Source organism: Symphalangus syndactylus, chromosome 17 (assembly GCF_028878055.3).
Source record: "Symphalangus syndactylus isolate Jambi chromosome 17, NHGRI_mSymSyn1-v2.1_pri, whole genome shotgun sequence".
NCBI classification, from domain to species: Eukaryota; Metazoa; Chordata; class Mammalia; order Primates; family Hylobatidae; genus Symphalangus; species Symphalangus syndactylus.
This window is the reverse complement of record NC_072439.2, coordinates 99,808,115-99,825,503: the sequence shown is the minus strand read 5'-3', so window position 1 is coordinate 99,825,503 and position 17,389 is coordinate 99,808,115. Positions and strand designations below refer to the sequence as shown.

General features: G+C 40.4%; 2 protein-coding genes across 15 annotated transcripts in view; one reads left to right on the top strand and one right to left on the bottom strand.

The window, feature by feature from the left end:
- Nucleotides 1–17,389, bottom strand: part of LRCH3 (leucine rich repeats and calponin homology domain containing 3) — a 96,780-nt gene that overhangs the window by 27,018 nt on the left and 52,373 nt on the right. For 7 of the 14 annotated variants that reach the window (XR_010116724.1, XM_063622169.1, XM_063622168.1 and 4 more), the window contains exons 10-14: nt 17,300–17,376; nt 8,978–9,029; nt 8,359–8,508; nt 4,441–4,500; nt 2,329–2,382 (exon numbers count right to left, since the gene is read on the bottom strand). Coding sequence is in view for 11 of the 14 variants with exons in the window: in XM_063622169.1 (XP_063478239.1) it covers nt 2,329–2,382; nt 4,441–4,500; nt 8,359–8,508; nt 8,978–9,029; nt 17,300–17,376 (393 nt within the window). In the remaining 3 variants the exon portion in view is untranslated. The remainder of the gene's footprint in view (nt 1–2,328; nt 2,383–4,440; nt 4,501–8,358; nt 8,509–8,977; nt 9,030–17,299; nt 17,377–17,389) is intronic. The other 7 variants (XR_010116723.1, XR_010116722.1, XM_063622171.1 and 4 more) reach the window with 1 other exon arrangement.
- Nucleotides 1–17,389, top strand: part of IQCG (IQ motif containing G) — a 109,819-nt gene that overhangs the window by 88,956 nt on the left and 3,474 nt on the right. The gene's annotated exons all lie outside the window — the stretch shown is intronic.

Sequence of the window (17,389 nt, the reverse complement as noted above, 5' to 3'; positions counted from 1 at the left end):
CTTATAGTCTAGTAGTCCAACAGAAAAGAGATAATAAAAGAATAAACAAGCTGGGCACGGTGGCTCATGCCTGTAATCTCAGCACTTTGGGAGGCTAGGGCAGGAGGACTGCTTGAGCCCTGGAGTTAGAGACCAGCCTGGGCAACACAGTGAGATCCTGACTCTACAAAAAAATTAAAAAATTAGCCACATGTGGCACATGCACCTGTAGTCCCAGCTACTCAAGAGGCTGATGCTTCAAGGAACCATGCTCATGCCACCGCACTCCAGCCTCGGCAACAGAGGGAGACTCTGTCTCAAAATAATTAAATAAATAAATAAAAATAAAAAATAAAGTAAAATTAAATTAAAAAATAAAAATAATAAACACCCAAATAAAACTACCATGATAAAAAAATTACTGTGACAATAGTAATACACTATGTATACTTCCTGGGCCTCCTTCTCATCAAATGTACTGGAGCTCCTGTCAGTTTATTTAACTGTCAAACTGTGGGCTGATTTAAGGGTAGCGGGCTGCAGAAAAGTCATGTTAAAGATGGGACATTTAAACAAATACCTGATAGATGAGTAGGAATTAATCAAGGGGTATATGCAGGGAGGGAAAGGCATTCTATGTAAAAGAAACAGCATTTGCAAAGGTCTGAGATAGGAAAGGGCTTATGATATTTGAAGAGTTGGAAACAATGCTGGTACAGCACAAGCCCAGAGAGGAGACTGGAGAGGGAGGCAGTAGAACACGAAGGAGCTTCGAGGCCACGTTCAGACTTCACTCTAAGCAACAGGAGCCTTCTGAAGCACAGTTTTGATAATATGAAGTTTTATTTAAAATACGACTCTTTTTGCACAGTGTTGGTTGGATACTATTTGGCAGACAAATATGAGATGTGCTTTTAAAGGTCATCGAACTTAGAAGAAATTCCTTGCTTTTAAAGGCCATCTAATTTGGAGGATCAGACAGGAATACTGACAACTAAAACTTCAGTGAATGTGTTTTGACAAACGGCCGAAGGGAATTTCAAGTTACACACTAAGGGGATTTTGCCGTTGTCGTTTTTATAATTCCACTGTTTTGTTGACAAAAAAGTCTTGGCATTCAGACTTATACCACTTATTACATGTGTTATTGAACCTTCAGTTTCCTAAACGGTTTTCAGTTTCAGTATGGTGTTTAATGCAGGTTCTCCCATCAGCCAGACAGATGTGGATTACCAGCCTTGCACTTACTATCTATGTGACCTTGGACAAGTTACATTCTGGGCCTCAGTAATCATTTGTAAAAAGGTGGTAAGTTTAACCTTCACTCTTAAGGTTGCTGTGAGGAGTAAATGAGATAATTTTTTTAAGTGTTTGGATCATCGGAGGCTCTCAGTATTTGTCTACATTTTTAACTTACTATTTGCTTCTTAGGCCAATTCACTTAAACTAAAACTCTAGAGTGTGATGATTGTATTCACCTAGAAGACTGCCCAGTTAAAAGGTGCTTTATCCATCTCAAGGGAAATGAGGATTGCAGAATACACAGCAATGTGAACAGACCATGGAAGTTGATGTAACAGGAATGTCATGCTGAAGCATGCAGCTCACGCAGCAGGATGCACCCTGGCAGCAGTTACTAGCACTGTAGATACTAGACTTCTGAACGTACTACTATGAAAACAATCACATAAAACATGATGGGGAAAGAAATTCTAGAAATGGTTAGAATTCTTTCGCAAGGCTAATAAGACTTTAAATAAACCTTCCATCTTATACTAATTTTGCACTGATGAAACAGGCAATAAAAGTAAACCAGTGTTAAACACGATCAGCAGTTAATATTTCCTTGGGTTTAAAAAGTGAACATGAAGGAATGATCTTGAGCTGTAAGTATTTAAACCAAAATGAAGGATTTTCAGTAGCTGAAAATACATCATAAAATTGGATGCCAAATATACAGCTGTGCAATCAGTGTCATGAGTCACCTTAACATACATGACCCATGAGCCAAATTAATGATTCATAAGTAAGTGCTCCTGGAATTAGACACATTTAAAACATGAGCATCATGTTATGCCTCTGTTCCCAGCACACACAGCCAATGTGGTTCTCAATGCAGATGTCTTCCTTTTGGTGGCACTGACAAAGATACGAGCTGCAGAACTTTGAAACACTGGGTCAATCACAAATGGTCATGTGGGAAAATGGTTTAGTTCTTCATAAAGCATTTAGTAATGATGCTCATCATGTTTTATGGTATTTAGATGGTTTCTGAATAAAAAGTACAATAGCTATCCTTTAATCTCTAAACACAGAAATGTAAAACTCCGTTTTGTGCAAAACTCTTACCACTAACAAGGCACTATCATCAGTGTGCTGAGACCTTCTGGATGGGAAGGGGCACTGGAGAGGTGGAGAAAAATGAAGCAATGTCAAAAACAAACTACGCACACATGTGACGCATTTCACGAATACACACACAAGGAAAGAGACATATTAAGACATACTTTTGAAGATGCTGACATAGAGGACCACATTCACAATCATGTGGAATTCATGCATTATAATAGTCAGTAAGTTGGTTCTGAGTACTGATCTTCTCCCAGAGTTTAAAAAACTTCAAATACGATCTTATTGCCTAAAACCTTACAAAGCAAGGAGGGAAGAGAAAGCTGGAGAGAGATGTAACAATAACACAAAGAACCTGTAGTCATTTAGCGAGCCAGTGACAAACAAGAAGCCCAGAGTCATAATTTCTAGTCCAAGTATCTCTTCATTTTCTTTCTTAAGCAAAATGAAAAGTACAATTACAATTTTTAGAACTGTTTGTTATTGTCCTGTGGAGCTTTAGTTTTCTTGAGAATGAATTACTTGAAAATAATCATCAAGAAGGAAATATTGGGGTAAAAAAGAAAACACACATTAAATTTATCAAACTTTGGTTGTCGAAAATGTGTTAGAATTATTACCAGGTGAAGAAAAGGCAAGTGAACATATGCTGGAGCCAATCTTTGAGGTATTATACAAATATATAATGTTCTAACATCACACAACAGAAGTAGTTCTATGTCTGATAAAAGTTTTTTTTTTTTTTTTTTTTTTTTTTTGAGACGGAGTCTCGCTCTGTCACCCAGGCTGGAGTGCAGTGGCGCGATCTTGGCTCACTGTAAGCTCCGCCTCCCGGGTTCACGCCATTCTCCTGCCTCAGCCTCTCCGAGTAGCTGGGATTACAGGCGCCCGCCACCACGCCCGGCTAATTTTTTGTATTTTTTTTTAGTAGAGACGGAGTTTCACCGTGGTCTCGATCTCCTGACCTCGTGATTCGCCCGCCTCGGCCTCCCAAAGTGCTGGGATTACAAGCGTGAGCCACCGCGCCCGGCCTGATAAAAGTTTTTAAACCCTTTATAATGGACAATTGAAAACATTTCAAACAATACACTTTTCCATACCAGAAACTCCTGTGCTTTAAAAACACTGAAAATTGTTGCTTGTAAAGCCCCATGTGTTAGGTTTTCAAATAACTTATTTTATGAAAAAGCAAAGTCAAAATTCACATGAAACGACGCTTTTATGCATTTTTCAAGGAGGTAATGATCTTAAGTTGAAAAAAACTGGGCCAGGTGCAGTGGCTCACGCCTGTAATTCCAGCACTTTGGGAGGCCGAGGCAGGCGGATTATGAGGTCAGGAGTTCCAGACCAGCCTGACCAACACAGTGAACCCCCGTCTCTACTGAAAATACAAAAATTAGCCGGGCGTGGTGGTGCACACCTGTAGTCCCAGCTACTCGGGAGGCTGAGGCAGGAGAATCACTTGAACTCAGGAGTCAGAGGTTGCAGTGAGCCAATATCGTGCCACTGCACTCCAGCCTGGGTGACAGTGACACTCTGTCTCAAAAAAAAAGAAAAAACTAGAAGGTTTTTAAAGGGAAAATGGTTAATGAGAAAATCGACTACAATAAAAACATTTAGTAAGCTTCATTTTAACAGAATAGGTGTGTAGATTTTTAAAAGGTTAAGTGATTTATTTTCTGTTAATCTGTAAGAAAAATGTACTATTTGATATTATAAAGTAAGTGTTATCATTGATGGCGCTGAATCTGAAATCCTGTGTAAGAGTCTTTATTTGTTTAGTAGCCACTCCATTTACCTCTACCAGGTAAAGCTCCCAGGACTCTACACACAATGCTTCAAAAGTGGAGGAGGCGGGGGCGGTGCCTCTGGTGGGGGTCAAGGAGGGAAGTATCATCTCTAGATGGATGTGTATAGCTGAAAAAAGCCTTGATCTACAGATTCTAGCAAACTCCTTGGCTTGTATCATCTCCCTCATAAGGAGAATTTTGTGAGGGGGAAAAAGAAAATGGCAATATTCTGAGCACTGAAAACATGATAATTACATGTAAACATTTCATTTCCATTGCAAAAATAATCAACTCCAAAGAAAAGGAGGTTACATCAACTTACCTCGCCATCTACGCCATCTAGGAGCGGGTGCTGTTTTTGTGGACTTTGTGATGCTTTTTGCTATATAACCCCAAAACCCCCCAAAAAAGGAAGTTGGTTAGAGCCTGGAACACTGCAAATAACAAATTCTATTTACTAAAATAATCACTCAATTTTACCTCTTGCATATAGCATTTTTCTAGATTTACTAGTTAGAAAATGTTTACTTAGAAATTTTAAAAACTACACATATATGTACACAAACACATTTACAATCAGAATATTGACCTCTTACTTGATGAACTTATTCTCTCCCTCTAATGGCTTTAGTGTCACTCGAATGCTAATAACTTTAGCTAGAAGCAAATCTCAGGTTTGTGTTTTCAACTGTCTATGCAAACTCTCTACTTGGAAACCCCACTCCACCTCCTATTTGACACATTCAAAAACAAACTCACAATGTCCCATACTAACTGGCTATTTTCTCCAACGTGTGATGTCTAATAATAACAGTATAGCACTGGTGTGGTCCCTGCTTTACAACCCGCTCTACTGTATGTCACTGTGCACACAGTATTTCAGTGATTCTTCTACTGTGTGAGATAAAATATCATCATCACATTCATTGAGAGATGAGAAAATCGAGGAGAGGCTCTGCGGCACCTGCAACGTCTCCAAGTTCGTAAGCAGCATCACTGGTTTGGGCCTGCCTTCCGACTGCAGAGCCTGCGTTCTTTCCACAATGCTAGACCCTCGTTTGAAACCATTCTTTCAGCCTCCAAACCTTGCTTTGGGAGCTTCTTTTTTTTCACCCTCTTCAGTGATTTATTCACCATCTGTGATTTATTCACCATCTCTCTTATAGGTAATTCAGCAAATCCATTTTATTATAGTAATAGGGGATATAGCATCTACCATACTAGTATTAAGCATTAGGTATATCCATAATAATTCTGAGATAGTTAATATTTAATAGTTAAATATCACACACAATAGGAACCTAACGGCATAAAATGGCTCAGTAACTTTCTGAAAGTCAAGCACACAGCGAGTGGCAAAGCTGGATTCAAATTCAGATATTTCTGAATTTAGGCTCTTGTCACTGTGCAATGCTGCCGACCCTTAGGACCCTGAGAAACCATCTGGTTTTTATGCCTTATTTTGCACCCTAGTCTAACTATTGCAATTTCTTTCTTCTTCATTTTCCTCTTTCTAGTCTCTTTCTTCCTAACCAATTCTAATGCAAGTCAATTAGTTTTTCAGAAGTCTCTCTCTTCTATGTTTTTTCCTGCTTTGAAACTCAGCGTTCTCTTTTATTTAATAGATCAAGATCCAACACTAATTTGACATTTAATCAAGACTCTCTACAAGTTGACTATCTCTTACTGGCTGTGTGACTTCTACAGAAGGCAAACTGAGTGAGTTAATTTATGCAAAACACATAGAACAGCACTTAAGATTCAGTGTTAACCATTATTATCGAGAGGCAGCACAGACTGTGCTCACAGAATAGGCTTCAGAGCCAACCTGCCTTGTTCTAATCACAGGATTTTAATCCTGCCACTTCCTGAGTATTTAATCTTAGTAAACTGTTACTCTCTCTGAGCATGTTTCCTTGTTCATAAAAAGAAAAAGTGGTACCTAAAGAGATTGTTGGGAGAATTAAATGAGTAAATATATATAATGTACTTAAAATAGTGCCTAGTACATAATAAGCATTCATTAAGTTTTAAGCATTATTATCATCATCTCAATAATTCATTTTTCCCATAAGTCCTCAATACAAACTCTCTAGGCCTGGTATTTCCTGCAAGTGCCATTATTTTAAATCTACAAATCATACAAGGCCATTCCCAGCTCCCATCCTGTTTAGATTTCCTCAGCCTAGAACGAGCCCCCCTTTACACCATCATCCAGTCTTTTCTTCCCAGCTATATCCTACCTATGCATTCTTCAGGGTCCCTATCATTTCTTTTTGAGGTCAATTCTGATGATACTTGTTCTCTAAGTCTTCTATTGTCTTGAATATAAAACTAGCACTTTCATTATAAGCTGCCTTATTTTCTGTTTTATTTGCGTTTATTTCCCTGACAAGGTCTAAGCTGTGCCTGGTGGGCAGGGCTTGTATTTTACGCATCTTTATATTCCTTGTACAACCAGCATTCCATGAAGGTCTATCAAGTCAAATGGACGAACAAAGTGAGGCTTTCAGAAGTCTAGGTTTGCCTGATTCAGAAAACGAATATACTGTAAATGACCACATTGCTTAATCTTCCTAGACCTGCAGCTTCCTCATCTGTGAAACCTGAACACAAATGACCTATGAAGAATAAACCAATAAAGCATTTCCATTAGTTTCAAGAGAACTATATTAAAAAGTTTGTATGTAGTAACAAATCAAGTAGGGACCTAAGGGAAAGAGAAATGGTTGGACAAATGAGGAGATATAGTGTGTATAGTGTTAGATGACTTGTGTGCAAATACAATCACAGAGACAAAGGAGGTGAGGAGAACATGGCCATTGGTGCATTAACAATTCTTATGAGGGTTGAAAAGGTACGAAAAGAAGAAACATCTCAGGGCAGACAAGGTTTCGAGGGAGGGAGGTACCTCTGTGAACTTCTGCTTGTAGGAATATTAATTTTAGTATTTCTGCTATTGGTCAAAATATTTGCCTACTTTTTTTTTTTTTTTTTGAGATGGAGTCTCACTCTGTCGACCAGGCTGCATGAAGTGCAGTGGTGCGATCTCAGCTCACTGCAACCTCCGCCTCCCGGGCTCAGACAATTCTTCCACTTCAGCCTCCTGGTTAGCTGGGATTACAGGCATGCACCACCACGCCCAGCTGATTTTTTTTATTTTTACTTGAGACAGGGTTTTGCCATGTTGGCCAGGCTGGTCTCAAACTCCTGACCTAAGGTGATCCGCCCACCCTGGCCTCCCAAAGTGCCGGGACTACAGGCGGGAGCCACCACAACCGGCCAGATTTGCCTACATTTTTATAGAAAACAATAGACAAGGGAACTTGTTGGATGAAGAGGAATCAGGTGAGAAAGAGTTAAACATCATCACCAAGGGTCTGGTACATTCAGAAAAAAAGAGTTTATCAGGTAAAACAGTAAAACAGACATATGCATGGTACTTAAAGAAGATGGTCTCTAGTTAAAGTATGAAATACAGGAAAGTCTTTAGTAGACAAGAAAAATTCATTTAATCATTCAACAAATACTTATTGACCATTACTATGAGCTAAGACCTGCTAAGGTCTAGGGATACAGCAGTAAGTAAAACAGACATGGTTCTTACCTTCATGGAATTTACAGATAAATGAGAGACAGATATTAAGTAAACAAAATTACAAATAATTAATTATGAAGAAAAAATTATTTCAGAACAAAAAGATAAGTAATACAGGTAAAATAAAATGACAATGTTTCAGGCACTACTATAGAGGCTGCAAAATGTTAAGAAATATTAACGGGGTTGTTAACTGAATGTGTGTGGACAGCAGAAAGGAACAAATCAAAGTTCCTGCGAAGGGTTAAGCCTGTGAGGCTAGCAAACTTTTGTTATTTACGAAAGCAAGGAAGCTGGAGAGAGGTCTGAGTAACAGTTTACATCTGCACGGGCCTTTTATGGTTCGCATAGCACTTTCACTGTCATCTTACTCATCTTTACTACGACACTAGAAACTGAGGAAATGGCAGCTGGATGGTAAAGTGACATGTCCAATGACAGATTTACCGTGAATAAGATAATCACTTCTGTTGTCCTCATGCAGATAGACGCAAGTAAAAGAGACACTCTATTTAGTCAAGATTCCTTACCGAGAGAAAAATGGTTGACATTTTAATGGACAATAAAAACCGACAGGCCTGACCAAACAAATAAGCAGTTAGCCAGTCAGCAGCTTGAACTGTTATCATTCAAAGGACTCACTTTGACAAAGTCCAGGACAGCATCTCTCTGGATCTGCTTGGTCCTTATTTTCTCCTCCTCATACTGCAGGGCAGCAAGCTGAGCCTCTCTCCGAGTGCGTTCTACTAACTGCTCCCTTCTCCGATGAAGTTCCAGGTCTGTGTGTGACAGCTGGAACCAAAGCGTTATTGTGCATATGAAAGTAAAAGTGAGGATCACATTACCAATATTCCCTATCAGTTTAGGAAACTACTGTTGACCCATGCAACTTTTGCTTTGAAGTCACCTAGCATTGCTTGAAATGTGTTTATTGCTAATCTTTTCCCATCTTGCACTGTTCTTATATATATATTAGGTTGGTGCAAAAGTAATTGCAGTTTCTGCCATTGAAAGTGATGGGAGAAACTGCAATTACTTTTGCACCAAACTAATACTATAAAGCCATCATGAAGGTAAAGATTTTCTATCTAGTGTCTAAAAACACTGTTAGCAAGTATCACGTACATATGTTATATTAATTGATTGAGACAGCTAGTAATGCTTAAATATACCTGGCAATTAATGGCAATTTAAGTATTATAAAAGAAAAAAAATCATCTTAGTTTAAAAAGCAAAAATAAACACAACTACTAAACGTTACCTGATTGTGACTTGCTGATAGTGACAAGAGGGAAGATGGCTCAACTGGAACCCTGACCCAAAAAAGAAGAAAGAAAAAAACTCTTTGATAAAAAGACAAACAGATACATAAAAAACAAATGAAATTTTTGTTGTAAATGTAGCTTTCTATTAATCAGTAGCAAACTGCCTAGTTAGCATTGAAGGAGTAGCTGCATTTTGTAAACCTAAGTCCAAGTCATTAAGTGAAACCAGAGGAAAATCTGATGCCTCCAACCCGTTTCATGTGGTATCACTGTCTGCGTCAGCCAATACCACCAATACAGTTAATTGAGATCACTTTTCAAACACTATCATTTCTTTTAACACAAATAACTATTATCTTCGTTACCACCATGATTAAAACAAGATACATGTAAACTGAGATCCTTTTACACACATTTTATCAACTACAGAACCTGGTAACTGTACTTATAAAGCACACCTGCTCTTATTTTCAATCGATGAAGCAATTTTAACACAAATAAAGATTCTGTTTTTTTATTTTTAAGAAAAATATGAAGCCCTTTTTAATGCTTAAAAAAACAACAAAAAAAGGAGTACTTCCTTCTCACTGTTATCAGTGTTAATTCTTATAGTTTACTATTTATCCTTTTCCTGAAACAGATTTCATTGCTCAAGTCTCTCATCTTTGTGTCTGAAACTACAACTGGCAAGTGTAGTTACTGTCTGATGTTTAGGACCTGGCCTCCAAAACTATACTGATTAGCCTATCAGGCTGATCTACAGGCACTGAAATCAGTGTGCTATTAGGGGAACAAAAAAACCCCGCCATCATGGCTCACTGCAGTCTTGATCTCCTGGGCTCCAGCCATCACGCCCAGCTGTTTTTTTCGTTTTTTGTTTTTTTTTTTTTTTTTTTTTTTTTGTGGCAATGAGGGTCTTATTATGTTGCCCAGGCTGGTCTCAAACTCCTGCCCCTCAAGCCATCCTCCCACCTCAGCCTCCTAAAGTACCTGGATTACAGGCGTGTGAGCCACTGCGCCCAGTCTTTTTTTTTTTTTTTTTTGAGACAGGGTGTCACTCTGTGGCCCAAGGTGGAGTGCAATGCCGTGATCATGGCTCACTGCAGATTCGACCTCCTGGCCTCAAGTGATAATATCGCCTCAGCCTTTCGAGTAGCTGGCCTACAGGTGTGTGTCAACCAACCCAGGCTTATTTCTGTAGTTTTTGTAGAGACGGGGTTTTGCTGTTAACCCAGGTTGCTCTCAAACTCCTGAGCTTTCAAGTGATCCACCCACCTAGGCCTCGGAGTGCTGGGATTACGGGTGTGGGCCACCGCGCCACGCCCTGATTACACATTTAGAGTAACAGGAATTAACTGCAACTTTCTCCCTAGATTACTAATTTCACTGTTAAAATTTCCCATAGCTTTTAGTGGCCATCTGTAGATGAACTGAAACAAAACACAGAAAGGACCAAATAAACCAATTCAAGTGTGTTTATGTGCCCTAACCTGAACACTGTACTTTAACAATGCTTTTCAATTTTTGTTTTGTTTTGTTTTGAGACAGAGTCTTGCCCTGTCACTCAGGCTGGAGTGCAGTGGCGAGATCTCGCTCACCACAACCTCCACCTCCCAGGTTCAAGAGATTCTTCTGCGTCAGCCTCCTGAGTAGCTGGGATTACAGGCATGCGCCACCACACTTGGCTAATTTTTGTATTTTTAGTAGAGACGGGGTTTCACCATGTTGGCCAGGCTGGTCTTGAACTCCTGACCTCAGGTGATCCACTCACCTCAGCCTCCCAAAGTGCTGGGATTACAGGTGTGAGCCACCGTGCCCAGCCGCTTTTCAATTTTTTAATACATACCTTCTTTCTAGTTTCTTAAGCACTTTCTAGTGCTTAAGAAATATTGCTTGAATGAATGACAGTAGCACCCTCCCCCGAAAAAGCATGGAATATTGAGACATAAAAAACAAAAATTCAGGTAACATGTATGTATCTTCTTTAAATCTTCTTTCTACCTATGTATGTTTCTTTCTTTTTTTTTTTTTGACAGAGTCTCGTCTCACTCTGTTGTCCAGGCTTGAATGCAGTGGTGCAATCTCAGCTGAGACCTCCACCTCCCGGAGTTAAGCAATCCTACCTCAGCTTCCCAAGTAGCTGGAACTACAGGTGTGCAACACCATGCCCGGCTAATTTTTGTCTATTTTTGGTAGAGATGGGGTTTCGCCATGTTGCCCAGGCTGGTCTCGAACTCCTGGGCTCAAGCAAACCACCCACCTTGGCCTCTCAAAGTGCTGGGATTACAAGTACATATATTCATTTACCCTCTTTTTACAATACTTCTTTAAAAAGCCAGTCAAGCAGCCATAAAAAATGATGCGTTCATATCCTTTGTAGGGACATGGATGAAACTGGAAAACATTATTCTCAGTAAACTATCGCAAGGACAAAAAACCAAACACCACATGTTCTCACTCATAGGTGGGAATTGAACAATGAGAACTCATGGACACAGGAAGGGGAACATCACACTCCGGGGACTGTTGTGGGGTTGGGGGAGGGGGGAGGGACAGCATTAGGAGATATACCTAATGCTAAATGATGAGTTAATGGGTGCAGGAAATCAACGTGGCACATGGATACATATGTAACAAACCTGCACATTGTGCACATGTACCCTAAAACCTAAAGTATAATTAAAAAAAAAAAAAAAAAAAAAGCCAGTCAAACCCATTGTTTCCACTTTATCTCATTACTATATTTTGTACCCAATCCAATCTGCATCCTGTCCTTACAGTTTCACTAAAACTGTTCTTTCACCTCACAAGTTTGTCAATGATCTTGACATCCCCAAATCCAATAGTTATTTCTTAGTCCTCCCCTTATTAAACCTATCAGCAGGGCTGGGTGCAGTGGCTCATGCCCGTAATCCCAGCACTTTGGAAGGCCGAGGCGGGTGGATCATGAAGTCAGGAGATCGAGACCATCCTGGCCAACATGGTGAAACCCCGTCTCTACTAAAAAAATACAGAAAACTGGCCGGGTGTGGTGGCGCGCACCTGTAGTCCCAGCTACTCAGAAGGCTGAGGCAGGGGAATTGCTTGAACCTGGGAGGTGGAGGTTGCAGTGAGTCAAGATCGCGCCACTGCACTCCAGCCTGGCAACAGAGCGAGGCTCCGTCTGGAAAAAAAAAAAAAACAAAAACCCTATGAGCAGTAAGTGATGTTGTTCATTCTTCTCTATACTTCTTCAAACACCGTTTTCAAGGCTAGGCACAGTGGCTCATGTTTTAATCCCAGCATTTTGGGAGGCCAAGGCGGGAGGATCTTGAGTCCAGGAGATCAAGGCTGCTTATGAGCTATGATGACACCACTGCACTCCAGCCTGGGTGACAGAGACTGTGTCTCAAAAAAAAACAAAAACAACAACTGTTTTCATTTAGCCTCTAGGACACTACCCTCTTTCTCCTATCCCCATGACCACCCCTGCTCAGTTTGTTTTTCTGGTTGTTCAAGCCCTAATTCTTGCCACCTTACTCCAAACTCATAAATCTAACTGCTTACTTGATAATTCCACTTGGATGTCTTGTAGGTACCTGAAATAGAACATAACCACAGCAGAACTCTCATCTCACATCCCAGATTTGTCCTGCTTTACTCAGACTCCTGGGTGTTTCTTGAATACACCAAAAGCATGTTCCTGCCTCAGAACCTCCACCTAGAAAGTTCCACCCCTAGACCGCCATAATGTTTGCTCTTTTTCAGGTTTCTACTGAAGTATTATCACTGCACCTAACATCACTGTCACCCTTCCCTCACCATCTCTTTCATCCTGCTTTATTTGTCTTCATAGCACCTAGCAGTACCTGAAACATACTTGTTACATATATTTGCCTACATCCACTAAAAAGTAACTCTAAAATATCAGGGATGTGGAACAGAGACAGAACCACTATAGCGCTTAAGAAATATTGCTCGAATGAATGACAGTAGCACCCTCTCCCGAAAAAGTGTGGAATATTGAGACATAAAAAACAAAAATGCAGGTAACATGTATGTATCTCAAAAATCTTGAACTTACTTGAGCTAAGTAAACCAGACTTTTATCTCTATAAGGCAGACTTTTTTTTTTTCTTTTGAGATGGCGTATCTGTTGCCCAGGCTGGAGGGCAGGGGCACAATCTCAGCTCACTGCAGCCTCTGCCTTCCGGGTTCAAGCAATTCTCCTGCCTCAACCTCCCAAGTAGCTGGGATTACAGGTGCACGCCACCACGCCCGACTAATTTTTTGTATTTTTAGTAGAGACAGGGTTTTGCCACGTTGGCCAGGATGGTCTTGAATTACTGACCTCAGGGGATCCACCTGCCTTGGCCTCCCAAAGTGCTGGGATTACAGGTGTATTATACCCGGCCAGTATAAGGCAGACTAAACTGCTTTCTCTGTTTTTCTTTATTTACAAAATCACATAATTAATGTGAGTAGCTTTTCTGGCTTTGTCTATATAACATGAAACAAAAAAACTTTCAGGTTTTATCTAAATGTTAATTCTATATTGCTTCTTATAGAAGCTATAACACACTTTACAGAACCTAATCTGATATTATCATCTCTCCTGAACTAAAATGCTATTCAAATTATAAGTAGGCCCTATAATTTTTTTTTTTTTTTTTTTTTAAGACAGAGTCTTGCTCTGTCACCCAGGCTGGAATGCAGTGGTGCAATCTCGGCTCACTGCAACCTCCACCTCCAGGGTTCAAGCGATTCTCCTGCCTCAGCCTCCCAAGTAGCTAGGACTACAGGTGCAAGCTACCACACCCAGCTAATTTTTGTATTTTTAGTAGTGATCAGGTTTCACCATGTTGGCCAGGCTGGTCTGGAACTCCTGAGCTCAGGTGATCTGCTGGCCTCGGACTCCCAAAGTGCTGGGATTACAGACATGAGCCACTGTACCCAGCCCATAAAAAATTATTTTAACAATTTTTTTAAAACATAATTTTTGCTAGTTTCCATTTCAAATTTACATAATCCATCTTGGAAATACTACGAAACATTCACACCTTTTATTTATTATATCTCCCTATGTTTATAACCTCCCAGTAGGGCAGACTCTATGTGGGTAGGGGTAGGGGAGTGGTAGGTGGGAAGAAATGTACGTGGTGGATGAGGGTAGGGGAAAGAACTGGAAGAAAGAAAGGGGTGAGCAAGCTTTCCTTTTCAGCTCACTAGCAGAGGATTCCGCAGGCTCACTCAATGTTTTTGAGTTGCTGTAACTGACAGACTGCTGAGGTAGAGTCTTTTTGTTAACATGTTATTCAGATTAGAGACAAGTCTGGCTAGCCTGAGAGCTGTCAGTCATTCTGAGGCGACTATGTCTTTTTAGGTTCGAATTCAACATTCCACTTGAATGTAAGCTCCAGGAGGGCAGGAATTTTGACCAAGTTCATAGCTATATCCCAACATCTGGAAAGGAACTTGGCACATAGTAGATATTTCACAAATACCTGCTAATTAAAAACATGAAGTATATATTGATCCTAGAGCGTAACTGGTTTCTAGGATCAAGTATGGAGTTCTTATCCAAGGACTGTGCTATGGAACCCCAAGTTAAACAGTAATCATGGCTGCGTGCAGTGGCTCACACCTGTAATCCCAGGGCTTTGGGAGGCCGAAGCAGGAGGGTTAGTACTTCAATCTGGGAGTCTGAGACCGGCCTGGGCAACATAGTGAGATTTCTGTCTCTACTAAAAATGACCAAAAATTTGCTGAGTATGTAGCACATGCCTGAAGTTGCAGCTACTCCAGAGGCTGAGGTGGGAGGATTGCTTGAGCCTGGGAGGTAGAGGCTGCAGTGACCATGATCACAACACTGCACTCCAGCCTAGGCAATAGAGCAAGACCCTGTCACAAAACAAAACATGTAATCCCAGCTTTAGTTTCCAGCACTGTGGCAGACTAAACGCCCTGAATGACTCTTCCAACGGAAATAACCAAAATGCTGAATAAAATAAAACAAGCTTTTAAAATGTATTGCTAAGGTGCCATGAAAATAAAGAATCCACAGACTTTCAAAAAGAAGTAAAAACAGAAACTCTGGCCTAAGATGCAGTAGGCAGACTTTTGGCTTCCATGATCTTGGTCCCTGGCCTTACTCTAGTGAATGCTGTTGTATTACATTAAACAAAGGCTTTGCAGATGAAATTAAGGTTACTAATCAGCTGGCCTTAAAATGAGATTATCCAGGTTGACCTAACATAATCACAAGCCCTTAAAAGCAAAAGAAAAGAATTTGCGAGTGTGGCAGAAAGGGAAGTGAGAAAGATTCCAAACACAAGGAGGATTTGACCTGTCATTCCTGGTTTGAAGATGGAGGGAGCCATGAAGAAGGAATGTGGGTGGCCTCTAAACACCAAGAATGGCCACCAGCTGGCAGCCAGGAAAATAATGGGGACCTCAGTAATGGGGAACGGTAACTGCATCAAACTGAATTCTGCCAAGATATAGGAGCGTGAAAATGAATTCTCCTCCACAGTCTCCACATGAGAATCCAGGCCAGCCGATACCCTGACTTTGGCCTCTAAGTAGAGAACCCAGCCGGGGCCTGCCCAGGTTCTATCCTCCAGAAGTATAATATAATAAAGAGGTGTTGTTCTAAACTGCTAACTTTGTAACACAAGCAACAGAAAACTAACACATAAGGTAACTGAGTGAAAAAGCCAGCTTTTTCCTTGAGCGTTTCCACTAAATCCTGGAGCTCTTGAGCTTCACCTATGATGGATGCAAGACGTGAGAGGGACAGGAGGTATAAAATGCAGGCCCACTCAAGGTGGGGAATGTAACTGGAAACTCCTGCATAAAACTGGAATCTCAAAAGACTAGACTCTCAATAAAAGGACACATGGCAACTGAAAAGACATTCTGAAATAAATTTCAAGCATACAAAATTTAATTAAATCTCCATGAGTTAAGTGATAAAGAGTTTAAATGTCAAAGTTATGAGATGTCTGTCTTTTTTCTCCCTACATATTTATTCCATCTATAGCTCAGTCCCCCAAGTTAACTTTAATACCTTGTCAAGTATAAGAACTATGTAAATTTACCGTCACTTAAGAACAGGCATATCAAGACTTCATAAAACCAGAAGGCAAAGAACTAAAGGCTGAAATTTCCAACTACTGTGAAATAGTTCATGGCAAGAAACATTCTGGAATTCAAGAATGAGAAGCAGTGCTCTAAATGATCAAGCTAATTTTCAAAATATTCTTTTTTTGTTTCTTTTTGAGACAGAGTCTCACTCTGTCACCCATGCTGGAGTGTAGTGGTGCAATCTCAGCTCACTGCAACCTCCGCCTCCTGGGTTCAAGCGATTCTCCTGCCTCAGCCTCCCAGGTAGCTGGAATTACAGGCGTGTGCCACCACACCCAGCTATTTTTTATATTTTTAGTAGAGACGGCGTTTCACCACGTTGGCCAGGCTGGTCTTGAACTCCTGACCTCAAATGATCCACCTGCCTCGGCCTCCCAAAGTGCTGGCATTACAGATATGAGCCACCGCACAGGGCCTAATTTTCAAAATATTCTCACAGGCACCAAGTACAGTGGAAAGAGTGTAATAACGGAGACAGGACTGGTGATACGTATCACTGTCTCTGCCTATTTCTCTCTGTTATCCAGTCAAAAATGTAAGTTAAAAAAAATTAGAACTCTCGAAATTCATTTTTTGTTTTTGTTTTTTGTATTTTTGGTTTTTTTTTTTTTTTTTTTTTGAGACAGGGTCTCACTCTGCTGCCCAGGTTGGACTGCAATGGCACACACTGGGTTCACTGCAGCCTCAACCTCCAGGTTCAAGCGATCCTCCCACCTCAGCCTCTGAGTTGCTGGGACCACAGGCATGCACCACCATGCCAGGCTATTTTTTTTTCTTTTTGTAGAGGGGTAGAATGATGCTCAGACTGGTCTCAAACTCCTGGGCTCAAGCAAGCCTCCTGCCTTGGCCTCCCAAAGTGTTGGGATTACAAGTGTTAGCCACTATACCCAGTCCTGAAATTCTTTTAGCCCTTTTTGTGCACGAATCCATATAGCTTCACCACAAAATCTCATTGCTACTAAGTATCTTCAGATCGATTAACTGTGTAGGTAATGATTTAGATGGTCTCAATTTAGAATCAAATCAGTTTTTACCTTTGCTATGGCATGAGTACAAAAAAGCACACCATCACTCAGTTCTAAGTACATGCCATCTAAATATCTTTATTATACACAGATCTGCATAAAACCAAAATTACTTTATGCTCTCATGATTAAGACAGAAACAAATTAAGTAGAATCGGTTTTTCAAACCTGTTTTGATGTAAATATCTTCTCATATCTTCTGTTTTTTGAAACTCCCTAATGGCTACTGGCTTTACTGGTGAACCCTAGGCCAGAGGA